At 36.3% G+C, this 27,034-nt stretch overlaps 1 protein-coding gene across 1 annotated transcript in view; it reads right to left on the reverse strand.

The window, feature by feature from the left end:
* Positions 1-27,034, reverse strand: part of TTC29 (tetratricopeptide repeat domain 29) — a 247,827-nt gene that overhangs the window by 2,058 nt on the left and 218,735 nt on the right. The window contains exon 12 of the mRNA XM_026018176.2: positions 257-326. Coding sequence (XP_025873961.2) covers positions 257-326 — 70 coding nt within the window. The remainder of the gene's footprint in view (positions 1-256; positions 327-27,034) is intronic.

The following is a 27,034-nucleotide window of genomic DNA, read 5'->3' on the forward strand; positions in this document are numbered from 1 at the left end:
ATTGAGGGAGAAAGTAAAAACATTCACTTGAAAGATACTTTTTTTGTTTTTTTTTTAATTTTCACACATAGCTTAAAAAATGAAAAACGCTTGAACTTATGTGATATTTTAAAGTAAATCTGTGATTTTTTTAGACAGTTTTTAGTATTATCAAGTACTAGATGAAATTATTCTTCTTGTGTTTGAAGAATCAGTTTATACTTAGTATCTTGCCTAATTTGTATGCAATAAAAACTTTTTACTTGATTTATCATACCCACTGAGTTCTTCTTCCAAATTCTCTGGGATTTGACATAAACTTTCCCTTGTGGATCTTCTAGATCCTCCTACAGGAAAAAAGATGTATGAATGTAATGATTTATCACAAATACAATTTACAGTTATATTGAACTTGAACCTGGGAATCCTTTTGCAGAGATATCTACCCTTATCACCTGTATAAAAAAGTGTATATACCACTGTGTCACCAGGGTAGATTATATTGGTCAAAGATAGCCACGATATCCCCTACTTTACATGTTCCTCAACAATATGACCTTGTCACTCCCCCATCCAGAGGTGGAATCTAATTCACCTTCTGTGGAAACTGGGCTAGGCTTAGGACTCTTCTAATCATTGGAATGTGGACAAAGTGGCTACATGATTTCTGAGGCAAGGTCAGAAAAGGCTTATTGTATTGGTATTTCTCCCTGTGCAGCTTCCTGCTGGTTCTCTTGGGATGCTTTCTTTGGAGGGAGCAAGTCACCATATAATAACCGCCCTGCCATCCTGGAGAGTTCACATGTAAGATGCTCCAGTTTGACAGTTCCATCTGAGTCCAAACTTCCAGCCATCCCTCTAAGGCTCTAGTCTGTAGGGAAACTGTCCTGGATCCTTCAAACTAGCCATCTTTCAGCTGAGCACCACCAGTGGTGACCTCAACTGAGGTCTAGCCAAAACATGCTTAAATTCCTAACCCACAAGATTCTTGTGACACATAAATAAATGGTAACTGGAACAGCCACCTTTTGGGGGATAAAATGACTTGAAGCAATACTCAGAAAGAAAATTAATTTAGAGAGCAATATAAAGTATCCAAAATTATTAAATCAGATATGGGAAGTTTATACATATAAATAGACATGTTAATTTTGTACTTAACTTTCATGTCTGGCCTTTAGCTTTTGAGTTGAATTCACTGGTAGAATCTAATAATATGCTCCTTATTCTTGCTTTTCGCAGGCCTTAGTCTCCAGATCTCTCTTCATTTCCTGTATTCTATTTTGTCCCCATCTCCTACCACAACTTCTGAAACATTTCCATGTATCCTTATTACATTTTCTGAAATTTCCTTTACTTTCTAAAGGAAATGGGGCTGTCCTCAGTAGACACTGCCAACCTAGCAGACTTTTTTGTTTTTCTTTCTGTCAGTTTTGCTACCATTGGGGCTGGAGATGGATAGGTATTCTGCTTGCACACTATTGTTCCCTTCCATGATGTTCACCTCCTTTCTTTCTCTTCCTAAAATTCAGTTATCAGTTTATACAATCAACTATTGTTGTGGTCTACCTACAACTGGGATCATTCTCAGTTGATTTTATCATTGGCTCATTTTACCTCACTACTTCTGTCTTAATTTAGCAATTTAAATGTACAAGCAGAGGATTCTTCACCCTGGGTCTTAATTACTTGAGCTCTGTTCTTTGAGATCTGGTCCCACACCCTTCTGCAAGCGTTGATTCCCATAGATATACTTAGACCTTGCCATTAGCAATAACTCCAGGTCCCTCTTTATTTATTTATTTATTTATTTATTTATTTATTTATTTATTTATTTATCTATCTATGATAGTCACACAGAGAGAGAGAGAGAGGCAGAGACACAGGCAGAGGGAGAAGCAGGCTCCATGCACCGGGAGCCTGACGTGGGATTCGATCCTGGGTCTCCAGGATAGCGCCCTGGGCCAAAGGCAGGCGCCAAACCGCTGCGCCACCCAGGGATCCCCCTCCAGGTCCCTCTTAAACTCAGTTACCAGCATTCAACTACTTGACTTCTAGTTTTATCTTTCTAGATCACTCCTTCTAGTACCCCAACACAAGCAATTCTTCTACTTCTCTGGGACCTCCACTCTTGCCACATTTTCATTTTTCCTTCTCTTTCTGATCCCTTCTCTCCCCTCTTTCTTTCTTTCTTAACGTAAATTCTATGGCCATTCTCCCCCTTGCATATAGTCTGACCTCATTACTCTTTTCCCACTTTGTCATACTCACTTGGCAAAAGTATAATCCTAGAATAAATCCAACTGTATCCTTACTCCTCTTCTGTACTATATACCTCAATGTGACTGGAAAAAAAAAAAAACATATAACCAGGCCTTACTTTAAATTCATAGCCATAGGCACTGGTGGATTTTAAATGCTTTCAGGTCATCCTATTAAACATTCCTGGTCCATTTGTTCTTCTTCTCTCTTAGATGGCTATTTAGCTCTTTTTTCTATTTTCCCAAAACTCTAACCCTGCCTAGGATGTATTTTATGGTTTCATTGAGGAAATAAAAGACAGTAGGAAAAAAAAGACAGTAGGAAAAAAACTTCCACAAGCTCTGTGTTGTTTTGTTCTATATGCTCTACCTTACCTATTCTCTCATCTAAGGCTAACTCTAGACTTCACCATTTCTTGTCCACAGAAGACATGGCTCCAGTAATTCCTTCTGCCACCCACTTATCAGAGTTCCATTTCTTCCCCCTCTATATTAGATCTTCCTTGTCAGCAGATAAATATTTAGTTGAAGCCACAAGACTAAATTCTTACCAGTGAGTGGAAACAAAGTAATACACTGCTTCTGGGTCTGAGTGTTAGACATTGGGCATTTATTCCTCCTTAAATTTTCCCTTTTCCTCAATCTTGGACATATAACCATTACCCCATGCTTCAGTTTCTAACATGCAGATAATGACAAATCATAGGCGAGTGGTTCTCAACTGGCAGTGATTTTACCCCACAGCTAGCTTTTGGAGATACTTTTTGGTTGTCACAACTCATAGGTAGAAGCATACTGACATCCACAGGGTAGAAGCCATGGATGCCGCTAAATAACCTACAATGACCATGACAGTGATACCCCAGCCCCCTCAAGAACAAAAAATCATCCAGCTCAAAATTTCAATAGTGCAAGATTGAGAAGCCCTGCCACAAAATGGAATATCGTTGGTCCCCTAAATGCCTGTGGAGCTGCCTTGTAAATGCAGACTATTCACTTTAGGGTTAAGGAAGAAATAAAATTGTGTATTCTTTTTTTAAAAAAAGATCTTATTTATTTATTCATGAGACACAGAGAGAGAGGCAGAGACACAGGTAGAGGGAGAAGCAGGCTGCCCATCATGAGGCTGATGTGGGACTCAATCCCAGGACCCTGGGATCACCAGCTGAGCTGAAGGCAGATGCTCAACCACTGAGCCACCCAGGTGTCCCAAATTTGTGTATTCTTTTTTAAAAAAATATTTTATTTATTTATTCATGAGAGACACACACACAGAGAGAGGCAGAGACACAGGTAGAGGGAGAATCAGGCTCCATGCAGGGAGCCCTACACGGGACTCCATCCCGGGTCTCCAGGATCACAACCTGGGCTGAAGGTGATGCTAAGACGCTGAGCTACTAGGGCTGCCCAAATTTGTATATTATTAAGCTACTGTACCTTGGGACTCTTTGTAATAGGAACTTAGCCCTTACCTTAACTAACAGCATTCTTTTAGGTAAGGAACTACCTTGGGCTTCTCAGTTTAATATTTGTCATTGCATCGCAATATATAGAACAATCTAACATCCCAATACCACTTTTATATTATCTAATATCTTAAACTCAACATTCCTTTTGACTTGGCAATATGTAACAAAATCTCTTAAGCCGGGGAAATCTTTCCTGAATTTTCCAAGTTTAAAATTATGCCTGGTTTGTCTCAAGTAATTGTTTTGCATTTATTCTCCAGATGTTGAGGAAAGATAATTTTTACTGGGAGTATTTCCCAAGTAGATTCTCTCAGAAGAATAGCTATATGTGTAGCTATTCTTTTACTTAATGTAGGCCACAACTGGTGGTTTAAATAAAAGATACTCTTTGTTCTAGGAAGCCTTGGCAATGATTACCTTATATAGGGGAACACCTGAACTCATCATTCAGGTGCTCTGATACTTCTCTACATTTGCAGCAAGATGAGCACCACAGGACTGTTCTTGGTTACAATGTTTCTTTATTTTCCTTTTTAGATTTTATTTATTTATTCATGAGAGATGCAGAGAGGCAGAGATACAGGCAGAGGGAGAAGCAGGCTCCATGCAGGGAGTCTGATGTGGGACTCGATCCCGGGACTACAGGATCATGCCCTGAGCCAAAGGCAGACGCTCAGCTGCTGAGCCACCCAGGCATCCTGGTTACACTGTTTCAAAAGCACTCATTTTGATTCCTACCCTAGGTTTTGTGCTGTGGGTTTGACTTAGAATGTGATTTGTGATGTTTGATCTGTGGTACTTCAAGGAAGCTGGAAAATTAAGACCAATACTACTCCAACAAGGAGACCGGAAGCAATACAAAGTTGAGAGTATGATATTTGCTTATACTGTCTACTATTTCAGTAGAAACAGGCACTTGTATGTTGCTAATAGTAGACTCTCAATGCTGGATTCTCTCAGGTGGGCAACAAAAGGATCTTATTTACCGCCTATACTGTACCAAAGACCAATAGAATAAGTCAGTAAATGCTGAATTAGACTCAAAATACCATTCCATCCCTTCACTTGAAAACAATGGCATATAATTTTCATATAATACAGTACTATATGCAAATGTGATTTAAAAAATGTTATTGGTAGAGGAGTATGAATTAAAATGGAGGAGACACTGACTAGTAGTTTTGAGAATGAATAGGTAAATGAGTTTTTATAATTTTGGCATGCAAAACATTTTTAGTGGCTTTTTTCTAGAAAAGGGTAAGTACTAACTCATACATAAAGGTTGTGTCAGAGTTTATAGACTAGACCCCTGGTAATGGATTCAACCTTTCCACAACAAATCAAAAGTATTGTATGCTCACATGAATATACAGTAGTCATTACCTTAAATTTAAAACTCACTATAAGCAGCAAGCACATAGAGCAGGATATGAAGGCTGTATTGTATCAGTGTGGTCTGCAGAGAATTTCTTCCTATGGTTTTTGCTTTGTTGAAATATATGTTGCAGTTCAAAGCTAAAGGGATTACTTCTGAATAGTCATCACAGAGGTTGATTACATTCGTATATCATATTTAGCTGGACCCTGCAGGCTATTATTCCATTAGCTATGCTGGTCCCGCTATTGTCAAAAAGTTGATCACCTAATGTTAAAAGATTGTGCTTTCTGTTGACCTTATCAAAACGACTCAAAAGGTTTTGTTAAAAAATAAAACTCAGGTTGTGTTATGAAAATGATTAAGAATAAATATTATGTATAAAAATGCTCATATCTTGTGGGTGGTCTTAGCATTATAATATTATTAATAATAAAATTATATTTTGCTGTAGTATTTCAGCACGTTTTACCTAAAGTCATAGGTAGAAATAGTTTAGTAGAAAATAGTTCTTTCTTGCTAATAGTAGAGAGTATCAGAAATTGATTTCTGAAAAAGGAACAGAAGTGTCTCCCTCCCTCCATGAATTCAAATCATGTGAAATTAACACCATGGACGTAGGTTCAGTATAGCATATTAATACAACAGTACATTTACAGTAACCTAATTATAACATGGTTTTACAAGGCGACTATACTGAGGGGAGAAGTGGTGAAGAAATGGAAAGTTCATCATTTACACTTAATAATCACTTCAAGGGGTACCTGGGTGGCTCAGTAGGTTAACCATCTGACTCTTGATTTCAGCTCAGGTCATGATCTCGGGGTCATGTGATTGAGCTCCATGTTGGGCTCTCCACTGGGTATGGAGCATGCTTTAGATTCTCTCTCTACCTCTCCTTCTCCATTTGCACCTCCTCCCTGGCTTGCATGAGCTCATTCTCTTTCTCTCTCTTTCTCTCTCTCTCAAAAAAAGTCACTTCAAGAATATTTTAATTGTTTATTCTTTAAGCAACAGCTGTGTAGTTTAACTTATTTAGTCATAACAGTTGAAAATTTTAAAGAAATGAGCTAACATATATTCTTATAATCTTTGAATCCTGTTACCAATATAAGACATATTTTGATAAGCTTGACTTTTAACCTATGTTATCATGAATTAACTACAGATTAAGTAAGCAAATGAAAGTGTTTTCTTGACAAAGATATTGACAGGTATGGCTTTATGATTTAAAATGCTCTATATAAAATTTTCATTAGAATCACATTACAAAAGCTGCCTTTGGGGAACAAAGATAGTTTTGAAGCTATCTCAATGAACGGCTAGTTTTTGAAATATGTTCCCAGAAGTGGTGAGGGACTGGCACAGAGTCATGTCTCCTTTTTGGCATGGTCTTCCTTGCAACTGATGGTGTGTAAAATGGCTGGTCAGGGATACAGCCTGTGGTCCTGGAGCACAGCCAGACACTAATTTCAGCCTCATTAGCATTGTTCTCTAATCAACTGAACTTTTCAGCAAGTGGAAGTTTCCTAATATTTCTTGTATTTGCTTGCTTTTAGCCACCCCCAGTTGATACAACACAGAAGGAGAGGGTATCAGTCAGGAGGAAACAGATGGTACATTCAACTGGGATTTTGAAGAGACTTGAATGAAAGAACTACATAGGGAGCTGAGGGCAGGGGGAAGGAATCGACAAGGGATGCTGAGGCACCCAGCCCATCACAAGAGAGGGATGCCATGCCATGATCTTCCCTGGGGCTGAAAGGTAAAAGGGAAGAGGATGCTGTTATTGCACCCTGAGTGAGAAATGGAGATTTAGAAAAGGGGTCTTCCGACAGAAGCTAGAAACAGTAGCTATAGAGTGTCGCAGCTGTCAGGACTCAGCTGAAGTCAGGGACAGAGGAATAATTCCCTGGCCTCTCCACCTTCCTAACCTCTGATCGCAGGCTGGTGATGCCCTTTGGATAAATCCAAACCAGGAAGCTAGAAGGCAAATGAGCCTGTGACATGCAGTCTAAAGTCAGTTTTCTGGGACACAGAACAGACAAAGTGGGAGAATGTATCTTGGGGTGCACATGAGGCAAATAGCATATAAAAACCGCAGTGCAAATGTTGTTGAGGTAGTCATGTAATGCATGATTGAAGTGTCAACATATTGATGTTAATATAGGATTTGATGCTTCTCTTTTCCTTTCTGTTTTCTATCTTTCTCCTGCTTCTTTGGTAATATTGGCTTGTCATTTGTGGTGCTTCTCATCTTACAGCTCTGGAAAAATTCTATGAACCAAAATCTGAGTCTACAGTTCCTCTCACTCTACCAAAAACATGCAAGGTTTTTTGGGTAATACTTTCCTACTTTTTGTTAACAACCAAAAAGGCAATCTGTTCCAAGTTGTGAAGTAGAAATCGTGAAGTAGTTATTCTATATGTGGCGAGGATAATAGTCAAGATGTAAACTTTGAAGGCAGAAGGTATTTTTCAAGTTTGGCATATTCTTTTAAGCGTCAAAAACTGAGATGTATTTTCTCATATTACAGGTTCTGGTATATAGAAATTCCCTTTCCAAAGGTTTTTGTTAATATTTGAAGCTTGTTAAAATTTATACAAGGATCAGATGTCTATTCAGATTCAAAATTATAGGTTCTTTTTTCCTTAAGCACTAGTATCTTAATCAATGGAATAGAGCTAGACGTTGATGGAGCACTGAAGAGGTACAACATGGAGGTACCATGTTGACACAGATTTATACGGCATTTCTTCTTCTGAATATCTAAACTTTTAATGAGAATATCTGATTCAGGTGTATCAATCTGTTCAGACACTAAGTACTTTCTTAAGATAAATATAGTCTTGATGTCTCCATATAGTTCTTTTTATATCTCCTATTGATACTACTACAAACCTAGCAGTTTCTTCCAGCCAAGATGGAGTAACGGAAATCAGGTTATCTTCTTTCCTAAAACAATTATTCCCACCAAAAATATGAAACCATGATTTTGAAGACACTAGACATCAGACAACAAAATCCAGTGACACCTGAGAGATAGGAAACAGTATGACCCTACACTCAACTTACTGCCTTGAGTAAATTTAATATATTCCTGATCAACAGTTTATAATTTACATTTCTGGAGGAGGTGAAAACTGCCCCTGTTTGGTAACTTGGGCTGACTCAATCAAGTGACACCATTTTGGGCCTGTAGTTTTCTTTTTAAATAATTCCCGTCTTGGGATGCCTGGGTGGCTCAGTCTGTCTTTGTCTGGGGTCATGATCCCAGACTCCTGGGATGGACTGTTGTGTTGGGCTCTGCTCAACAGGGAGTCTGCTTCTGCCTCTCCCTCTGACCCTCTTCCCTGCCTGTGCTCTGTCTCTGTTTCAAAAGAGAAAAGAAAAGAAAAGGAAAAAGAAAAGAAAAGGAAAAAGAAAAGAATGTTATGTGGATACATGGATGGTATATTAAAAATCAATTAATGAGGTGCCTAGGTGGTTCATTTGGTTAAGCATCTGACTTGGGCTCAGGTCATGATCCCAGAGTCCTGAGTAGAGGCCCCCTGTTGGGATTCCTGCTCAATGAGGAGTCTGCTTGTCCCTCTGCTGCCCCTGACAGCTCCTGCACACATGCTCTCTCTCTTTCTCTCAAATAAATAAATACTTAAAAAAAATCAATTAGTGAAACTGAAGGAAGAGCAGTAGAAATACCCAAAATAAAACGAAGAAGGCAAAGAATTAAAAAGATAAGTAGAATAGATAAGTAGAATATAGCTGAGTTGTAGAACAGCTGCAGGCAGCCTATTATAAATGTTACTGGTGTTCTGGAAGGAGATGGGCAAAGAATTGAAAAGTATTTTAAGAAATCACAGCTGAAAATTTTTCTAACCTTGATGAACACCTCAAACCCATATATCTAAGAAGTTCAACAAATTCTAAGCTCAAGAAACTTAAGAGTACTAAAAGAAAAATAACCCATCAAAGTCCAGAATTCTATACCTATTAAAAATATATTTCAACAATGAAGACAAAATTTCAAACAATGAAGACAGCTTGTCTTCTAAGACAGTCAAGCTGAAGCAATTCCTCAGCAGCAGATTGTACTGCAGGAAATGATAAAGTCCTCAGGCAGAAGGAAAATGACATCAGATGGAAATTTGGGTCTATGCTATGAGGAATGAAGAGTTATAAATGGCAAGGAAATGGGTAAACATGAAAAATTTTTTTAGTTATTAAATATTCCTTAAAATGATATTTGACTGAACAAAAATAGTAACAATATAGTATAGGATTTATAATATATATAAAAGTATAATATATGTAAAAGTATAATGTATGACAATAATAGTGCAAAAGCGGGGTGGGGGTGAGAAACAAAGTATATTGAAGTTATTTTACTCTTTATTAAATGGTCTAGGGCAGCCCCGGTGGCGCAGTGGTTTAGCGCCGCCTGCAGCCCAGGGCGTGATCCTGGAGAACCTGGATCGAGGCCCACGTCAGGCTCTCTGCATGAAGCCTGCTTCTCCCTCTGCCTGTGTCTCTGCCTCTCATTCTCTCTCTGTGTCTCTATGAATAAATAAATAAAATCTTTTTAAAAAATGGTCTACCGTTAGGGTACCTGGGTGGCTCAGTGGTTGAGTGTCTGCCTTTGGCTCAGGCTGTGAACCTGGGATGCTGGGATCAAGTCCCGGATCAGGCTTCCCGTGGGGAGCCTGCTTCTCCCTCTGCCTGTGTCTCTGCCTCTCTCTCTGTGTTTCTCATGCATAAATAAATAAAATCTTTAAAAAATGGTCTACTGTCACCTGAAGGTCTATAAATTAAAGATCAGAGCTGGTTATTTTTTTCTGGTGGTGGGTTTTTAAAATTGTTTTAATATATATAAAATAGAAAATGTATCATTTTAACCATTTTTAAGTGTGTAATTCAGTGGCATTAAATACATTCACAATGTTGTGAAACCATTACCATTATCCATTTTTAGAACATTTCAACATCCCTAACAGAAACTGAGTCCATTAAACAATTCCTCATTCTCCTCACCCTGCAACTCTTGGCAACCTCTGTTCTATTTTCTGTCTATAAATTTGCCTATTCTTAGTACCTCGTATAAGTAGAATCAGAAAATGTCCTTTTTTGGCTGGCTTATTTTACTTAGCATAATGTGTTCAAGGTTCATTTACATTGTAGCCTGTATCAGAATGTCATTCTTTTTCTTTTTTTTAAGGCTGAATAATATTTCACTATATGTATATACTCTATTTTGTTTGTTATGTTGATGGACATTGGGATGTTTACAGCTTTTGGCTATTGTCGATAATGCTTCAGGTCCTTGCAACATTTGTTATTTTCTATTATTTTGATAATAGTCATCCTAATGAGAGTGAAATTATGACTCATTTTGGTTTTGATTTGCATTTATCTAATAACTAGTGATGTGGAACATCTTTTCATGTGTGTATTGCACATTTGCATGTCTTTGGTGAAATGTCTATTGAAGTCCTTTGCCCAATTTTTAATCAGGTTATTTGTTTTTTTTTGTTTTTGGTGTTGTTGATTTGTTCTTTATATATTCTGGATATCCAACCCTTATCAGATATATGATTTGCAGATATCTTTTTTTCTGTATTTTTCACTTTTTTGATAGTATTCTTTGATGTACAAAAGTTTGAAATTTTGATGGATTTCAATTTATCATTTCTTTTTTTGTCTGTGCTCTTGGGTGTCAAATCCAAGAGATTATTGCCAAATCCAATGTTATAAAGATTGCTTATTATATTTTCTTCTAAGAGATTTATTGTTTTAGCTCCTATCTTTAGATCTTTGATCTAGTTTGTGTTAATTTTTGTACATATAAAAGTGGGGGCCCAATTTCATTCTTTTCTTTTGTGTGTGGATATCTAATTTTCCCAGGCTCATATGTTGAAAAGACTATTCTGTCCCCCATTGAATGGTTTTATACTCTTGTCCCAAATCAATTTACCATATACATGAAGGTTTATTTCTGATTTGTCAGTTCTATCCCATTAGTTTATGTTTCTGACCTTAATGCCAGTACCATCCTGTTTTGTTTACTATAACTTCAGTCAGTTTTGAAGTAGGGAAGTATAAATCTTCCAACTTTGTTCTACTTTTTCAAGATTATTTTGGCTATTCAGGGTCTCTTTCAGTTTAATAGGAACTTGAAAATTGGTATGTATGTATGTATTTATGAGACACACACAGAGAGAGAGAGAGAGAGAGAGAGAGAGAGAGAGAGACCGGCAGAGGGAGAAGCAGGCTCCATGCAGGAAGCCTGACATGGGACTCAATCCCAGGTCTCCAGGATCACACCTTGGACTGAAGGCGGCACTAAACCGCTGAGCCACCCAGGCTGCCCAAGATCGCTTTTTCCATTCCTGCAATAAGCATGTTGGATATTTGATAGGGATTGCACAGAATTTGTAGTCACTCTGGGTAGTACTGTCATGTTAATATTAAGTCTTCCAATCTATGAACATGGCATGTGTTTCCACTTATTTATGTCTTTTTAAATTTCTTTCATCAATGTTTTACAGTTTTCAGTGTATAAATGTTTCATTTCCTTGTTAAATTTGTTCCTAAGTATTTTATTCTTTTGGATGCTATTGTAAGTGGAATTTTTTCTTACTTTTCTTCTTTTCAGATTTTTCATTGCTAGTTTATAGAAACATAACTGTATTTATGTGTCTATCTTGGAACCCTGCAGCTTTGCCACACTTGCTTATTAGTTGTAGTAGTTTTTGCTTTTTAAAAGAGTTCTTTGGGATTTTCTAAATATAGAATCATGTCATTTGCTTGTAGAGACAGTTTGGGTTTTCCTTTCCAATTAGGTATCTTTTTCTTGCCTAATTACTGTGGTTAGAACTTCCAGTCTCATCCTACTTTTACATCATTTTGATGAAGTTTCAAAGTCCTGTGAGAAAAGATCCAATTTGCCTTATTGAAATTATGTGCCCATCCCCTACCCCTTATCTTAGAGGATTTTGATTATTAAGATGTATACATGGAGAAGGAGTTATTCTACTGGATGAAATTATGGCACTATTATCAAAGAAAGGGAAATGGATGCTCAGTAGCCAATAAAGAAAAAACTATTGGCTCCAAGGCCCTATATGGTCACAATCAGTTGTGGTAAATTCAAGACTAGAACCCAGGCCCATTGATTTATTTATAGGACTATATTCTTGCCCAATGAACTATCAGTTCTTTTACATTTTAATCACAGATTAATTTTCTCAGAACGCTCAGTCCAGTAAGTTTGAATTTTCAGTGTTACCATGACACAGTTTAACTTCTCCTTCTTATTATTGAGGTAAAATTAGTATATAATATTATATTAGCTTCAAGAGTACAACAAAATAATTTGATATTTGCATGTTACAAATGATCACCACAATAAGTCTAGTTACCATTTGTCAGCATATACTTAACCCCTTTGACTCCTTTTGCCCACTCCAACCCCTCTTTCCTCTGATAACTACCAATATGGATTTGTTTTGTTTTTAGATTCCACACATAAATGAAAGCATACAATATTTGTCTTTCCCCAACTTATTTCACTTAACATAAAAATCCATCCATGCTGTTGCATATGGCAAAATTTCCTTTTTTTGAGTTAATATATTTTTATTAAAGTCTATCTGTATTTTTTAAGTTGCAGCTATTAATATTTTTTGTATATTTTTTATTGGAGTTCGATTTGCCAACATATAAGTGATGAATTTCCTTTTTTTTAAACGACTGAGCAGTATCCCATTATGTATATATACCGCATCTTCTTTATTCATTTATCTATTGATGGTCACTTCTACATATTATCTATTGGAAGTAATGTTGCAATGAACATAGGGGTGAAGGCATCTTTTCAATACAGTGTTTTCATTTTCTTCAGATAAAAGCCCAGAAGTGGAATAACTGGATTGTATAGCAATTCTATTTTTAATTTTTTGAGGAACCTCCTACTGTGTTCCATAGTGGCTCTATTTGCATTCCCACCAACAGTGCACAAGGGTTCCTTTTCTGCACAACCCCTCCAACATGTGTTATTTCTTGTCTTTTTGATAACAGGCATTCTGACAGGTAGGAGATGATATCTCATTGTGGTTTTGATTTGCATTTCTCTGATGATAAGTGATGTTGAGCATCTTCTCATGTGTCTATTGGCCATCTGAATGTCTTCTTTGGAAAAATGTCAGTTTGGATTCTTGGATTGCTTTTTAATCAGGTTCTTTTTGTTGTTATTGAGTAGTGTGAGTTATATATTTTGAATATTAGTTGTGTGAGTTATATATTTTGAATATTAGTCCCTTATTGGATATATGATTGCAAATATCTTCTCCCATTAAGAAGGTTGCCTTTGCATTTTGTTGCTAGTTTCCTTTGCAATGGTTTAATGTGGTCTTAATAATTTATTTTTGTTTTTGTTACCATTGCTTTTGGAGTCAGATCTAAAAAAAATCTGCCAAGACCATTATCAAGGAGCTTACCATCTATGTTTTCCTCTTGTGGTTTTATGGTTTCTGGTCTTACATTCAAGTCTTCAACCCATTTTGAGTTCATTTTTGGCTGTCCAGTTTTCCCAACAGTGTTTATTGAAGTTCTTTTCCCATTGTATATCCTTCTCTCTTTTGTCATAAATTAATTGACTATGTAGACATAAGTTTATTTGGGAGGGTCTCTACTCTACTTCATTGATCTATGTCTCTTTTTATGCCAATACCAAACTGTTTTGATTGTTAGATCTTTGTAGTATAGTTTGAAATAAGGAAACCTGATACCTCCAGCTTTGTACTTTTTTAAGGTTGCTTTTTGGCTACTTGGAGTCTTGTATTTCCATACAAATTTTGTAATTATTTTTTATAGTTCTTGAAAAATGTCATAGAGATTGTATTGAATTTATAGAATTTTATGGATAGTGTAGACATTTTAACAATATTAATTCTTCCAATCCATGAGCACAGAGTATTTTTCCATATGTTTGTATTTTCTTCTATTTCTTTTAGTAGTATTTTATAGTTTTAACTGTACAGGTCTTTCATCTTTTTGGTTAAATGTATTTCTAGGTATTTTATTCTTTTTATTAAATGGCATTGTTTTTAAAATTTATTTTTCTGATAGTTCACTATTAGGGTATAGAAATAACTGAATTTTATATATTGATTTTGTATCCTGCAACTCTCCAGAATTCATTTATAGTTCTCATAGTTTTTTGGCAGAGTCTCGAGTTTTCTATACACAGAATCATGTCATCTGAAAATAGTGACAATTTTACTTCTTTCTTTACTATTTGGATGCCTTTTATTTCTTTTTCTTTCTTACTTGGTGTGTTTGAGGTTTCTCGTACTATGTTAAATAAGACTACAGAAAGTGGATATCTTTGCCTTGCTCCTGATATAGAGGGAAAACTTTCAACATTTCACCATTCAGGATGGTGCTTGCTTTGGGTTTACCATTTATATATAGCCTTTATGATGTTGTGGTATATTTCCTTTATCCCTATTTTGTTGAGTTTTTATCATGAATGGATATTGAATTTGGCACATATTTTTCCTGCATCTCTTGAGATGATCATATAATTTTTATCCTTTCTTTTATTAATGCGCTATATCACAGTGATCAATAAGCAGATGCTGAACCATCCTTGGACTCCTAGAATAAATCCCAATTGCTCATGGTGTATAACCCTTTTAATATATTGTTGAGTTTGGTTTGCTAATATTTTGTTGAAGATTTTTGCATCTATCTTCATCAGAGATACTGGCGTATAATTTTCCTTGTAGTGTCCTTGTCTGGTTTTCATATCAGGGTAATGCTGGCCTCATGAAATGAGTTTGGACATGTTCCCTCCTGTTCAATTTTTGGGAAGAGTCTGAGAAGGGTACTGAGAAGGTATTATATTTTTGAATGTTTGGTAGAATTCACTCACTAGTGAAGCTGTCTTCTCTTGGACTTTTGTTTGTTAGGTTTTTGATTACTGATTTGATATCCTTATTAGTAATTGGTCAATTCAGATTTTCTATTTCTTCATGATTCAGTATTGGCAGGTTGTATGTTTTTAACAATTTATCCATTTATTTTATGTTTTCCAGTTTGTTGTCATATGATTTTCATAGTTGTTCCTTATGATCTTTTGTATTTCTATGGTATCCATTATAACTTCTCTTCTTTAATTTCTGAGTTTAATTATTTGAGCCTTTTTTTTTCTTGTTGAGTATAGCTAAAGGTTTTTCAATTTTGTTTATCTTTTCAAAGAATCACCTTTTAGTTTCATTGATCCTTTATATATTTTAAACATTTTTATTTCACTTATTTCTGTTCTGATCTTTTGTGTTTCTTACCTTCTACTAACTTTGGGCTTTGTTCCTTTTTTTCTAGTTCCCTTAAGTGTAAGGTGTAATATTTTCCCTAGATATTTCTGATTTTTTTAGGTAGGCTTGTATTGATATAATCTTCCTCTTAGAACTGCTTTTGCCAAATCTCATAGATTTTGAGTTGCTGTATTTCCATTTTCATTTGTCTCAAGGTATTTTTTTGATTTCCCTTTGGGTTTCTTTGTTGATCCATTGGTTGTTCAGTAGTATGTTATTTAATGTCCATGTATTTGTGATTTTTTCCCAGTTTTCCTTTGTAACTATTTCTAGTTTTATACCACTGTGATCAAAAAGATGCTTGATATGATTTCAATTTTTAAAAATTTATTGAGACTTGTTTTGTGGCCTGATATGTGTTCTATCCTGAAGAATGTTCCATGTGTGCCTGTGAAGAATGTGTATTTTGCTGCTTTTGGATAGATGTTCTGTATATATCTATTAAGTCCATCTGGTCTAATCTGTCACTTAAAGCTTAGGTTTCGTTATTGATTTTCTGTCTGGTTAATCTATCAACTGATGTAAGTAAGGTGTTAAAGTCCCCTACTATTATTGTATTGCCAGTTTCTTCTCTTAGGTCTCTTAATATTTGCTTTATATATTTAGGTGCTCCTATGTTGGATGTGTACATATTCTCACAATATTTTCAAATGCTATATCCTTTTGTTGGATTGATCCCTTTATCATTATGTATTCTCCTTCTTTGTCTTTTGTCACAGTCTTTGCTTTAAAGTTTTGTCTGTGTAAGTATAGATACCCCAGATTTCTTTTCATTTCCATTCACATGGAAACACTTTTTCCATACTTTTACTTTCCCTTGTGTGTTTTTATATCTGAAGTAAATGTCTTAGAGGCAGCATATAGATAGTTGTGATTTTTATCCATTCAGTCACTCTATATCTTTTGGTTAGTGTAGCCCATTTACATTTAAAGTAATTATTGATAGGAATGAACTGATTACAATTTTGTTAAATATTTTCTGGATGTTTTTGTAGTTCTTTTTTGTTCTTTTTTTCTCTTGTTCTTCCCCTGTGATTTGATGAATTTTTTAGTTCAGATTGTTCAGATTCCTATCTCATTATCTTTTGTGTATCTTTGTAGGCTTTTGCTTTGTGGTTATCATGAGTTTTACATATAACTGTCTCTCTTTCTAGATCAGTCTATTTTAAGTTGATAGCAACTTAAATTTGAATGTATTCTAATAACTCTACATTCTTATCCCTCTCCCCCATTTTATGTTTTTGACTTCATATTTTATGTCTGTTATTTTGTGTATCCTTTAACTAATTATTATAATTATAGTTAAAATTTCTAATTTGTCTTTAACCTTCATACTAGCTTTATAAGTGTTTAACTCAGTATCCTTTCTATATATTTACCTTTACCAGTGAGATTTTTACTTTCATATGCTTTCTTATTATGTGTTAGTGTCTTTTCAACTTAAAGAAAGCCCTTTGACATTTTTTGTAAGGCCTACTTAGTGATGATGGACTCCTTTAGCTTTTGCCTACCTGGAAAACATTTGAGCTCTCCTTCAATTCTGAATAATAAACTTGCTGGGTAGAGTATTTTTGGTTGCAAGTTCTTTCCTTTTAACACTTTGAATACATCATACCATTGTCTCCTGGCCTGTAGAGTTACTGCTGAAAAATCAGCTTGACTGTCTTATGGAGGTTCCCTTGTATGTGCTAAGTTGTTCTTCTCTTGCTGCTTTTATGATTCTCTCATCTTTAACTTTTGACATTTTAATTATAATGCGCCCTGGTATGGTTCTCTCTGTGCTTTCTGGACCTAAGTGTCTGGTTCTTTCCTGGGTTAGGGAAGACTTCAGCAATTATTTATTCAAGTAACTTTTCTGCCACTTTCTCTATGTCTTCTCTTTTTGAGACCTCTATAATCCAAATGCTAGTCCACTTAATGTTGTCCCATAGGTTTCTTAAAAGCTATCTTTGTTTTTTTTAATTGTTTTATTTCTTTTTATTGCTCTATTTGTTAAGTTCCATTGCCCTGTATTCTGTGTCTCTAGGCCTTCTATTTCATCTAGTCTGCTGTTGAACTCATCTAGTCTATTTTTCAGTCCAATTGTTGTATTTTTCAGTGTTGTGATTTCTGATTGACACTTTCTTATATTTGCATTGAAGTTCACTGTATTCATCCATTCTTCTCCCAAGTTCAGCATCTTTATGACCATTATTTTGAACTCTTCATCAGGTATATTATTTACTTTTCATTAAGGTCCTTTTTTGGTGACAGTTTGTCTTGTCTTAGTTTGGAGCATATTCCTCTGTCTTCATTTTGCTTAACTTGCTGTACTTGTTTTTATGTATCTGGTGAAGCAGCCTCTCTCAGTCTTGAGGGAGTATACTTATGTAGGAGGTAAATCTTGTTACTTTGTCTCAGTACTTGGTTATCTCTCAAATCTTTGTCCAAGTGGCCTAACTTATTCTTAATAGATTTCAATTGTTGAGGTGTGTCAGGACTTGACAGTGTTCCAAAGGGACAGATCTCAGTGAGCACTCAGATTCAGGCTGATTGGAAGCCAGATTCTCAGGCAGCAGCTTTTAAAATATGCACATATACACAGTACTGTGGGACTGCAATTACAGACTTTGCTGACTGCTAGACCAGAATATCTAGAGGTATCTCTTGGGCAACAGTTGCAAGAATCAGGGCTTCAGATGAGCAGGCACTCCTTTCCGAGAAGTGTCAGCTAGCTATTGTGAGCCCAAGGGAGATGATGTCTCCCTGCTTGTTTCCTTAGAGCACCTCTGTAGCCTTTAAATTTGTGGAAAACCTGAAGCCTGTCCCTCAAGTTGAAGCTCCAAGAAAATTAAATGGGCCTTTCTCGTGTGCAGATTGTGCATGTGTTTCAGTCTGCTGTCTGTGGAGTGCCTGGGGTTGGTATCCTGCCTATAAGAGTCTTATTGATCATTACAGTCCTGTGGGGCCCAGAAGTGCAAGTCCTTCTGGCCATAAGAGCCAGACAATCAGAATATGTTCCCTATGTGGACTATACTTGTCCCCTGGCTTTAGTTTGGCTGCAGGAGAGTACTGATGGTGGGGCATACTTGTGGCTTTAGCGAAGCCCGAGATGGGCCCTGAGGATGGGAGACACCACACCTGTGGTTTTAGCAGTGCTGGAGAAGACTGTTGAAGGTGAGGCATGCCCTCAATTTTAGTAAGGTTGTGCCTTTTGTGTCTCCCTACTCTAGCATTGTAAAGGAAGAATGCCAAAAATGGTGCTCTTAGACTTTCTATCTTTGAAGAAAAGCCCAACTGCTTCCTGATCCTCTGTTGGATGCTTTAAAATTAACAATTGAACCAATGGAATGAATGAATCTATATATAAGTCTCTTGAAAAGAGTATCTCAGATCCCCACAGCTCCTTGGGTTCCCTGGATAGAAGCCCAGTTGGTTTTCAAAGCCAAATATTTTGGAGGCTTCATATCTCCAGTGCAGGTACCAAGGGTTGGGTGCCTGATGTGGGGCACAAACCCATCCCTCTTCAGGTAGAGGTTCTGAATCTTAGAGTCCTCCCTGTTGTGTGTTGCTGGGTGAGGATGGGGTTTTGGTAAGACCATATCTCGGCCTCTCCTACCCATGTCAACATGACCCTTTTGTCCCTTGTTGTGGAGGAAGCTCTTTAGTTTTCAGTTCTTTCTCAGCAGGAGTTATTCCATATGTAGTTGTATATTTGGTGTGTCCATAAGAGGAGATGAGTTCATGGTCTTCCTATGCTGTCATCTTGGACTATCGCTCTACCCTTGTTTTTACATTTTAGTTTAGAGTTTTCATTTTAACTGTTTTGGTTTAAAAGAAAAAAAAAACCTCAAGATCTAAAAAACATTCCTCAACTATGAAAATGAGAAAGTCTCGGTCTAAGCATTCATTTGAAAACATATCCTTTTCATATATTTTTCTGAACTGAAGCTGAAGGACAAGTTAATGAATTAAAAGCAATAACCATTTCATTGTCACTTCCAAAGCTTAATTTTTCTTGACCAAATATATGTAATAGGAACCTAAATGCTAATAGGTGGATTTGGATTTTTTTCCTGGTACTTTTGTGAAGATAACAAAGTTTGGAAAATACACAAACTCTATGTTCTTTTCATTAACAGACTACTTCAGAACAGAGGATTATATGCAGGATGACATTTTTAATGACAAATCTAGAGATGAAAAAATTCTTTTGCAAAAATTGAATTTTGAGATGTATGCTGAGATTGTCAATGCAAATATCCAATATTCAGTCCAAATATATGAGTAAATACATAACTTATCGGCAGCAAAATAGTTCCTAGAAATAAGTCTTCCCGGAAAAACAAAACCAATTCTTCCACCAAAACCATAAATCAAATCCTTATAGATTTCAGATGAGGTAGCCTTCCTTTTTAATATATATATATAAAAGTGAATGGATCTATTTAAAATAAAGACAAAGAAAAAATTTAAAATAAGTATCATTTTTTAGGTGATTTATATGTTTGTGGTCACTAAGTGTGTTCTCTAAATCCCAGCATCGGCATTACTCGGAGTTTACTAGAAATGCAGAATCCCACTCTCAGTATAAGTAGTAGTAGCTGCTTGTCTCTGGTTCAGTAGTAAGATTCAGATCATAAGTAAAAATTAAATTTGTTTCCATGGATTCAGTATGTATTTTTGAACTAGGTAATAGGATAAAGTCTTTTTAAAATCTCCAAACCACCTTATGTTCCAGGTATTATTATTCCTGTTGTACAGGTAAGGAAACCAAAGATTGAAGAAGATTGCTCAATATCATACCACCGATAACTGGGTGAGCGGAGATTCACACTCAGGTCAGTTTAGATCCAAATTTATGAGTTAAATGGTCATAACATCTGCATTTACTCTCACTCTCATGAATCCAGAAGAAACTTATTTTTTTTTTAAATTGTTTTTTTATTTATTTATGATAGTCACACAGAGAGAGAGAGAGAGAGATGCAGAGACATAGGCAGAGGGAGAAGCAGGCTCCATGCACCGGGAGCCTGATGTGGGATTCGATCCCGGGTCTCCAGGATCGCGCCCTGGGCCAAAGGCAGGCGCCAAACCGCTGCGCCACCCAGGGATCCCCGCAGAAGAAACTTATAACAAAAAAGCCTCTTATGCATCTGTTTTGTGTCAGGCCAGCAAAGGTTGATTTACTTGACTTTGTGGAGAACTGCTATGGAAAACCTACTTCTTTCTTTCTTCTTTTTTTTTTTTTTTAAGATTTATTTATTAGAGAAATCAAGCGTATGCACAAGAGGGAGAGGGGCAGAAGGTAGCTCCCCACTGAGCAGGGAGACAAATGCAAGTCTTGATCCCAGGACCCCAAGATCATGACCTGAGCCAAAAGGCACATGCCTAACCAACTGAGCCACCGAGGTGCTCCCACCTACTTATTTCTTAATTATTTTTGTCTATTCAATTTCTTGACTTCTAGAGACTGTTTCTAATGCTGCAGTTAAAAAAATTGCCATGTGCCCCAGGGGTCTCCCTGCAGACTACTAATCCGACACCTAGGCCAAGACAACTGAATTTAGACTAGAGAGAAACCTAATCCAGGGGTTTCCATCACACGGGTTGTTGCCTTTTTTTCATTATACTTTGACTCGACCCCTAATGGATTCAGCTTCATAAAGTCAGAAAAAGAGGGAAAGAAAGCAATTTATTCATGTTTCCACTGGAACTCACTGAAGACATGAAATTTCTCTAAAAATGCAAATCATTTGGTACAACACAAGTGAAACTCGGTAGCTAAAGCTCTTAGAGGAAAGCGCTTTCCCAGGGCTAATGTTTTTATGCCCAGTGATTGAATAAATCGATCCATTTATTACAACATCTTTGTTGAAGTTTTTTATTCCTAGGTGAATGTGTCTACGGGTACTGGAGGACTTTTCTTTATCACTAAGAAAATTGATTACACTTGTTAATTTGGCTTTTAATCTTAGATATATCAAAATAAATACCATAAACAAGTGTAGAAGAAATCAATACAGATCTGTTTGATATCAGATTGATCAAAGGAGGATTTAGTAAGACTCTAAGGTGTAAAAACCAATGTACAAACTGAGCCCTTACTTATGTAATGTGACTTTAGACAAGCTCAGTATCTGAAAGAAACTATTTCTGAAAACAGAAATGGTGCACTTTTGTTGCATTAAAGAAAAATCCCCAGGAGGCCTACCTATCCAAGGTATTTAATGTGAACATTTGTTTTTAAAAGATTTCTTGTCTTTTGTCCAGCCATTCTTGTTAATTCACGGGGCACCATATCACAGATGTTTTTTTATGTTACATAAAGCAAAAATTATACTTAACAAGTGTAAGGTTGGTCATAAAAAATAGATAAAACAACACTCTTAAAAGCTCAGATATCACAAGGAAAGGCGATCATTCTTTTCACAGGAGGTGAGGACAATGAGAAATAAAAATCATACACAAAGACTCCTATAATGCTACATAGACCAGCTCTGGGCCCCTATGATGTGTTTTGTAGAACCCCCAAGTAGCAAACCAATTGCTCCAGGAATACTCTTTTGATTAAACATATTTTTTATTTCACTTGTATAATAATGAATGAGACAGATTCATGTTACTCCATTCTCAGAATGATACAGATTTTAAACTGCTTTACCAGGAGTGAGTACAATTTATATTGAACATACATTGTGCATTTCAACTAGTAACCTCTATTAATTTGTAATTCATTCAACAGAAATTCTTTAAGCACCCACTATATGAAAAACACACATTTGTGTGATAGCTGCTGGTGTACAGTTGGCAGCAGTGTTCAAATTAGATGAATTCAGGATACATGGCCAAGGAGGCAGTGTGAGCTCAACTGCAATCATGGCATTAATTCTCTGGAATAGTGCCTGATCTTCAGAGAAGAAATAATTTTACGTACAGTTTCTTAAAACAATTACTTTAGGATAGTCTAAGAGGGGAACAGAGTTTCGAAACAAATGCTAAGACAGTAGCAGCATACATATAAATGCATTTAAATGCTCATCTCAGGAATAATAAGCCTGTTGGGTGTTCAATGGTGGGACTCAGATTATTTGATAGCTTGATTGTTTGGTTGGAAATTTGAAAGGTAGACAATCTCTGTGTTAGAGTATGTCCCCTCAACATGTGCACATTATACAACTGTGCATATGTTTGGACTTACAGATAACCAGAAGTCATTTTTGTAAAACTTTTTGTGGTTTGAATTTAAGTATAGAATCATCATTTCTTTGTAGTGTTCAGGTTATAGACTTTTCTCTTTTGAAAAGTACTATATTCATCCCTGTACCTGTAGTACCTTGCATGATGTCTTAGAGATAGTAGGTACTTAATGTTTCTGAATTTCTGAATGAGTGTTTGTAGCTTACAATTTACTTTTAAAAACATGACATGATAAAATATTGCTTGGCATATATTGGATGACCGGTAAATGTCTGTTGAAAGACAGTGTATGAATATGTCTATTCTTAAAAGATTAGTTGAGAACACAAAAGATATGTAATTCAGACGAACTACTGATTTAAAGTACTAGATAATTAAAAAAATTGTTCAGCAAGATGTATGGACAACTCTTTAGTGAGTGCATAATAAATACTCAGTTTTGAATAACTGGTTTTCCTCTTGAATGTGTTATGTGTTCATCTTGCAAGTAAAGTAGGAAAAGTTGAAACTTGTAGTCACAATTTCTGAAGTGCTTCAGAGAAGAAATGAGATTTTTATGCACAATTGCTTAAAATAATTTAAAACACTTAAGTTTAAAGAAATACTTATTTAATTTTTCCTTGCTGTCTAAATGATAGAAAGTTTCAGCTACACAAATTGTCTTAATTTTCATGGATTCAGTATTTTAAAGAGCAAAGAGACTACTGAGTCTACTTCCCCGTTTCAGTTATGGAACTATAGTATGCATGGTTGCAGAGGGAAGAAGAGAGAAAAAGCAGAGTTGGAGGACTGCTTATCGCTACAACACAAATCATCTCTTTATCTCCTTTGGCTCTTCTGCACTGTGGTTAAGAAAAAAAAAAGTACTATATCTTAAAACCAGACATGTTTTATGTGGAAAGATACTACTTCAGTTATGCTTTAATGAATGGGAAGATGTGAAAAATAACATATATTCAGATAGTAAAAGTTACTGGAAAATGACTACTTTTGTGGCTAATTCCTTTTGGAATAATTAAGTTGAAGAAAAAGATAAAATAAGCTCTTTAGTTATTAGACAATATCAAATTTATGTATGTGTATATATTTATTTATTTATATGTATATCTTTGTAATTGTATACATAACATATACATATATAAATATAAGTGTATTAAAATATACATAATATAAATATAAAATAAACTAAAAATATATTAATTATTCTTGCTTTTTAAAAAAAGATTCTTGCCATTTTTATGTTAACTAGGAAACTGAGAATAAAAAATCAAAACTCGGGATCCCTGGGTGGCGCAGCGGTTTGGCGCCTGCCTTTGGCCCAGGGCGCGATCCTGGAGACCCGGGATCGAATCCCACGTCAGGCTCCCGGTGCATGGAGCCTGCTTCTCCCTCTGCCTGTGTCTCTGCCTCTCTCTCTCTCTCACTGTGTGCCTATCATAAATAAAAAAATAAATAAAATAAAATAAAAAAATTAAAAAAAAAAAATCAAAACTCTAGGGGTGCCTGGGTGGCTCAGCTGGTTGAGCAACCAACTTTTGGTTTTGGCTGGGGTTGTCATCTTGGGGTCCTGGGATGGAGCCTCCTGACTAGCTTTGTGCTCAGGGAGGAGTCTGTTTGAGGTTTCTCTCCTTCTGCTGCTCCCCCTGTTTGCACTCTGTCCACTCTGTAAAATACACAATAAAACCTTTAAAAGAGCATGTCCCCTCAACATGTGCACAATATACAACTGTGCATATATTTGGACTTACAGATAACCAGAAGTCATTTTTGTAAAACTTTTTGTGGTTTGAATTTAAGTATAGAATCATCATTTCTTTGTAGTGTTCAGGTTGTAGCGTTCAAGTTTGTTGACTTCCTTGAGATCTTACAGCATTTTATCATACATACTCAGAGGCAGTAAATTACACATTAACTTGAATAGAGTCCCTTATATCTATACACCTAAACTACATATTTAAGAAATTTCCTTGTGGCAGCTACTGCACCCCAGCCATCTCAGTTATCTCCTACTCTGGCTGACCTGTTTTCTATTTAAAATACTGTTACATAATTACACTTTTCTCTTTGGTGCCTGTTTTCCTACCAAAGGTTGAGTGATACTTTTCATTAAGATGGTATACAAACAACATATTTAGAATGACATTAAAGAGAAGTGATACACTCTATACATTTCACTGATGACTCTATGGAGGCTACTTTTTCCAAACTTTAAAAATATAAAATAAGTGTAGCAAAAGGCTTAAATTTTAGAAAGTAAAGTGAATAGAATATTCTTATTGTGCAGACATTATTGCAGAAGAAGAACTTTATTAAATCCTTTGTGAAAGAGTGAAAAAATAGAAGGCCCTGATATAGACTGTTTGTGTCTCCCCCAAATTCATGTATTAAGTCCTAATGCCAAATGTGAGGGTATTTAGAGGTGAGGCCTCATGAGTAGGATTAGTGTTCTTATAAAAGAAGCCCTCAGGGAGTTCCATAACCCTTCCTACCATATGAGGACAGAGTAAAAAGGATGGCATGCTATGTGCCAGAAAGTGGGCTCTTACCAGACACTGAATCTCCCAGTAAGAATTTTTTTTTAAGATTTTACTTATTTATTTATGAGAGGCAGAGAGAGAGAGGAAGAGACATAGGGAAAGGGAGAAGCAGGCTCCAGGTAAGGAGCCCAATGTGGGACTCAATCCCAGGATCCCAAGATCACGCCCTGAGCCGAAGGCAGACGCTCAACTGCTGAGCCACCCAGGCGTCCCAGAAATTCCTGATTCACTGTACATCCTGTACATCTTTAGTTTAGAAGTTAACTGCCTTTTGAATAGGTGATACATGCATATGATACCTCTTTTTTATTTTTTATTTTTATTTTTTTAATTTTTTTTTAAAATTTTTTATTTATTCATGATAGTCACAGAGAGATAGAGAGAGAGGCAGAGACACAGGCAGAGGGAGAAGCAGGCTCCATGCACCGGGAGCCCGACGTGGGATTCGATCCCGGGTCTCCAGGATCGTGCCCTGGGCCAAAGGCAGGCACCAAACCGCTGCGCCACCCAGGGATCCCTGATACCTCTTTTTTAAAGTTGGACAGTGAAAACTCTAACTGAAAGCTTTGATCCTCCCCAGCTACTTCCTTCCCTAGAGGCAATTACTGTTTCTGTTTCTTGGGTATCCTTTTAGAAGCATTCTATGCATATGTAAAAGGATAAAAATATATATATATATATTCACATAGAAATATATAATACATATTTATGTCTTGTTTATACACAAATGTTGCCATACTGCACACATTATTTCTGTGCTTTTAAAGAAACAGTTTATATAGGATATCATTCTCTTCCTCTCTCTCTCTCTCTCTCTCTCTCTTTCTCTCTCTGTATTTTTAAACATGGACTTTATTTTTTTAGAGCAGTTTTGGGTCTACAGCAAAACTGAGAGGAGAGTACCGAGTTCCCATGTACCCTATACCGTTATACGCTCACAGCCTCTCCCACTATTAACATATCCTTTTTTTTTTTTTTTTTTGAGATTTTATTTATTCATTCAGGAGAGGCAGAGACACAGGCAGAGGGAGAAGCAGGCTCCATGCAGGGAGCCCGACGTGGGACTTGATCCCGGGTCTACAGAATCACACCCTGGGCCAAATGCTGGCGCCAAACCACTGAGCCACCCGGGCTGCCCTATTAACATATCCTATCAGAGTGGTACATTTGTTATAATCAATGAGTTTACATTTATACTTCATTATTACCGGAGTCCATAGGTTATGTTAGGATTCACTCTTGGTATTGTATATTCTATGGGTTTGGACAAGTACATAATGACATGTAATATTGTAATATTATACAGAATATTGTATTGTATATTGTACAATTGTACACTATTGTAATATTATACAGAATAGTTTCTCCTCCCTAAAAATCCTCTGTGCTCCTCCCTCCTTCAACCCTGAACCATGGCAAACATTCATTGTTTGTTTGGTTTTCTTTTACTGTCTTCATAGTTTTGGCCTTTTCCAAAATGTCATAGAGTAGAAATCATACAGTATATAAATTTTCCAGATTGGGTTCTTTCACTTAATAATATGCATTTAAGGTTTCTCCATGTCTTTTCATGGCTTGATAGCTCAAATAAGAAGTGTGATGGTTGGATGGTAGGATAAAATTATGTTTAATTTGTACCATTCTGCAGACCCACTAGCAATAAATGAGAGTTCCTATCGCTCCACATTCTTTTTTTTTTTTTTTAAAGATGTTATTTATTTATTCATGAGAGACACAGAGAGAGAGAGAGAGGCAGTGACACAGGCAGAGGGAGAAGCAGGTTCCATGCAGGGAGCCCAACGTAGGACTTGATCCCGGGTCTCCAGGATGATGCCCTGGGCTGAAGGCAGCGCTAAACCA

Source organism: Vulpes vulpes, chromosome 10 (assembly GCF_048418805.1).
Source record: "Vulpes vulpes isolate BD-2025 chromosome 10, VulVul3, whole genome shotgun sequence".
NCBI lineage: Eukaryota > Metazoa > Chordata > Mammalia > Carnivora > Canidae > Vulpes > Vulpes vulpes.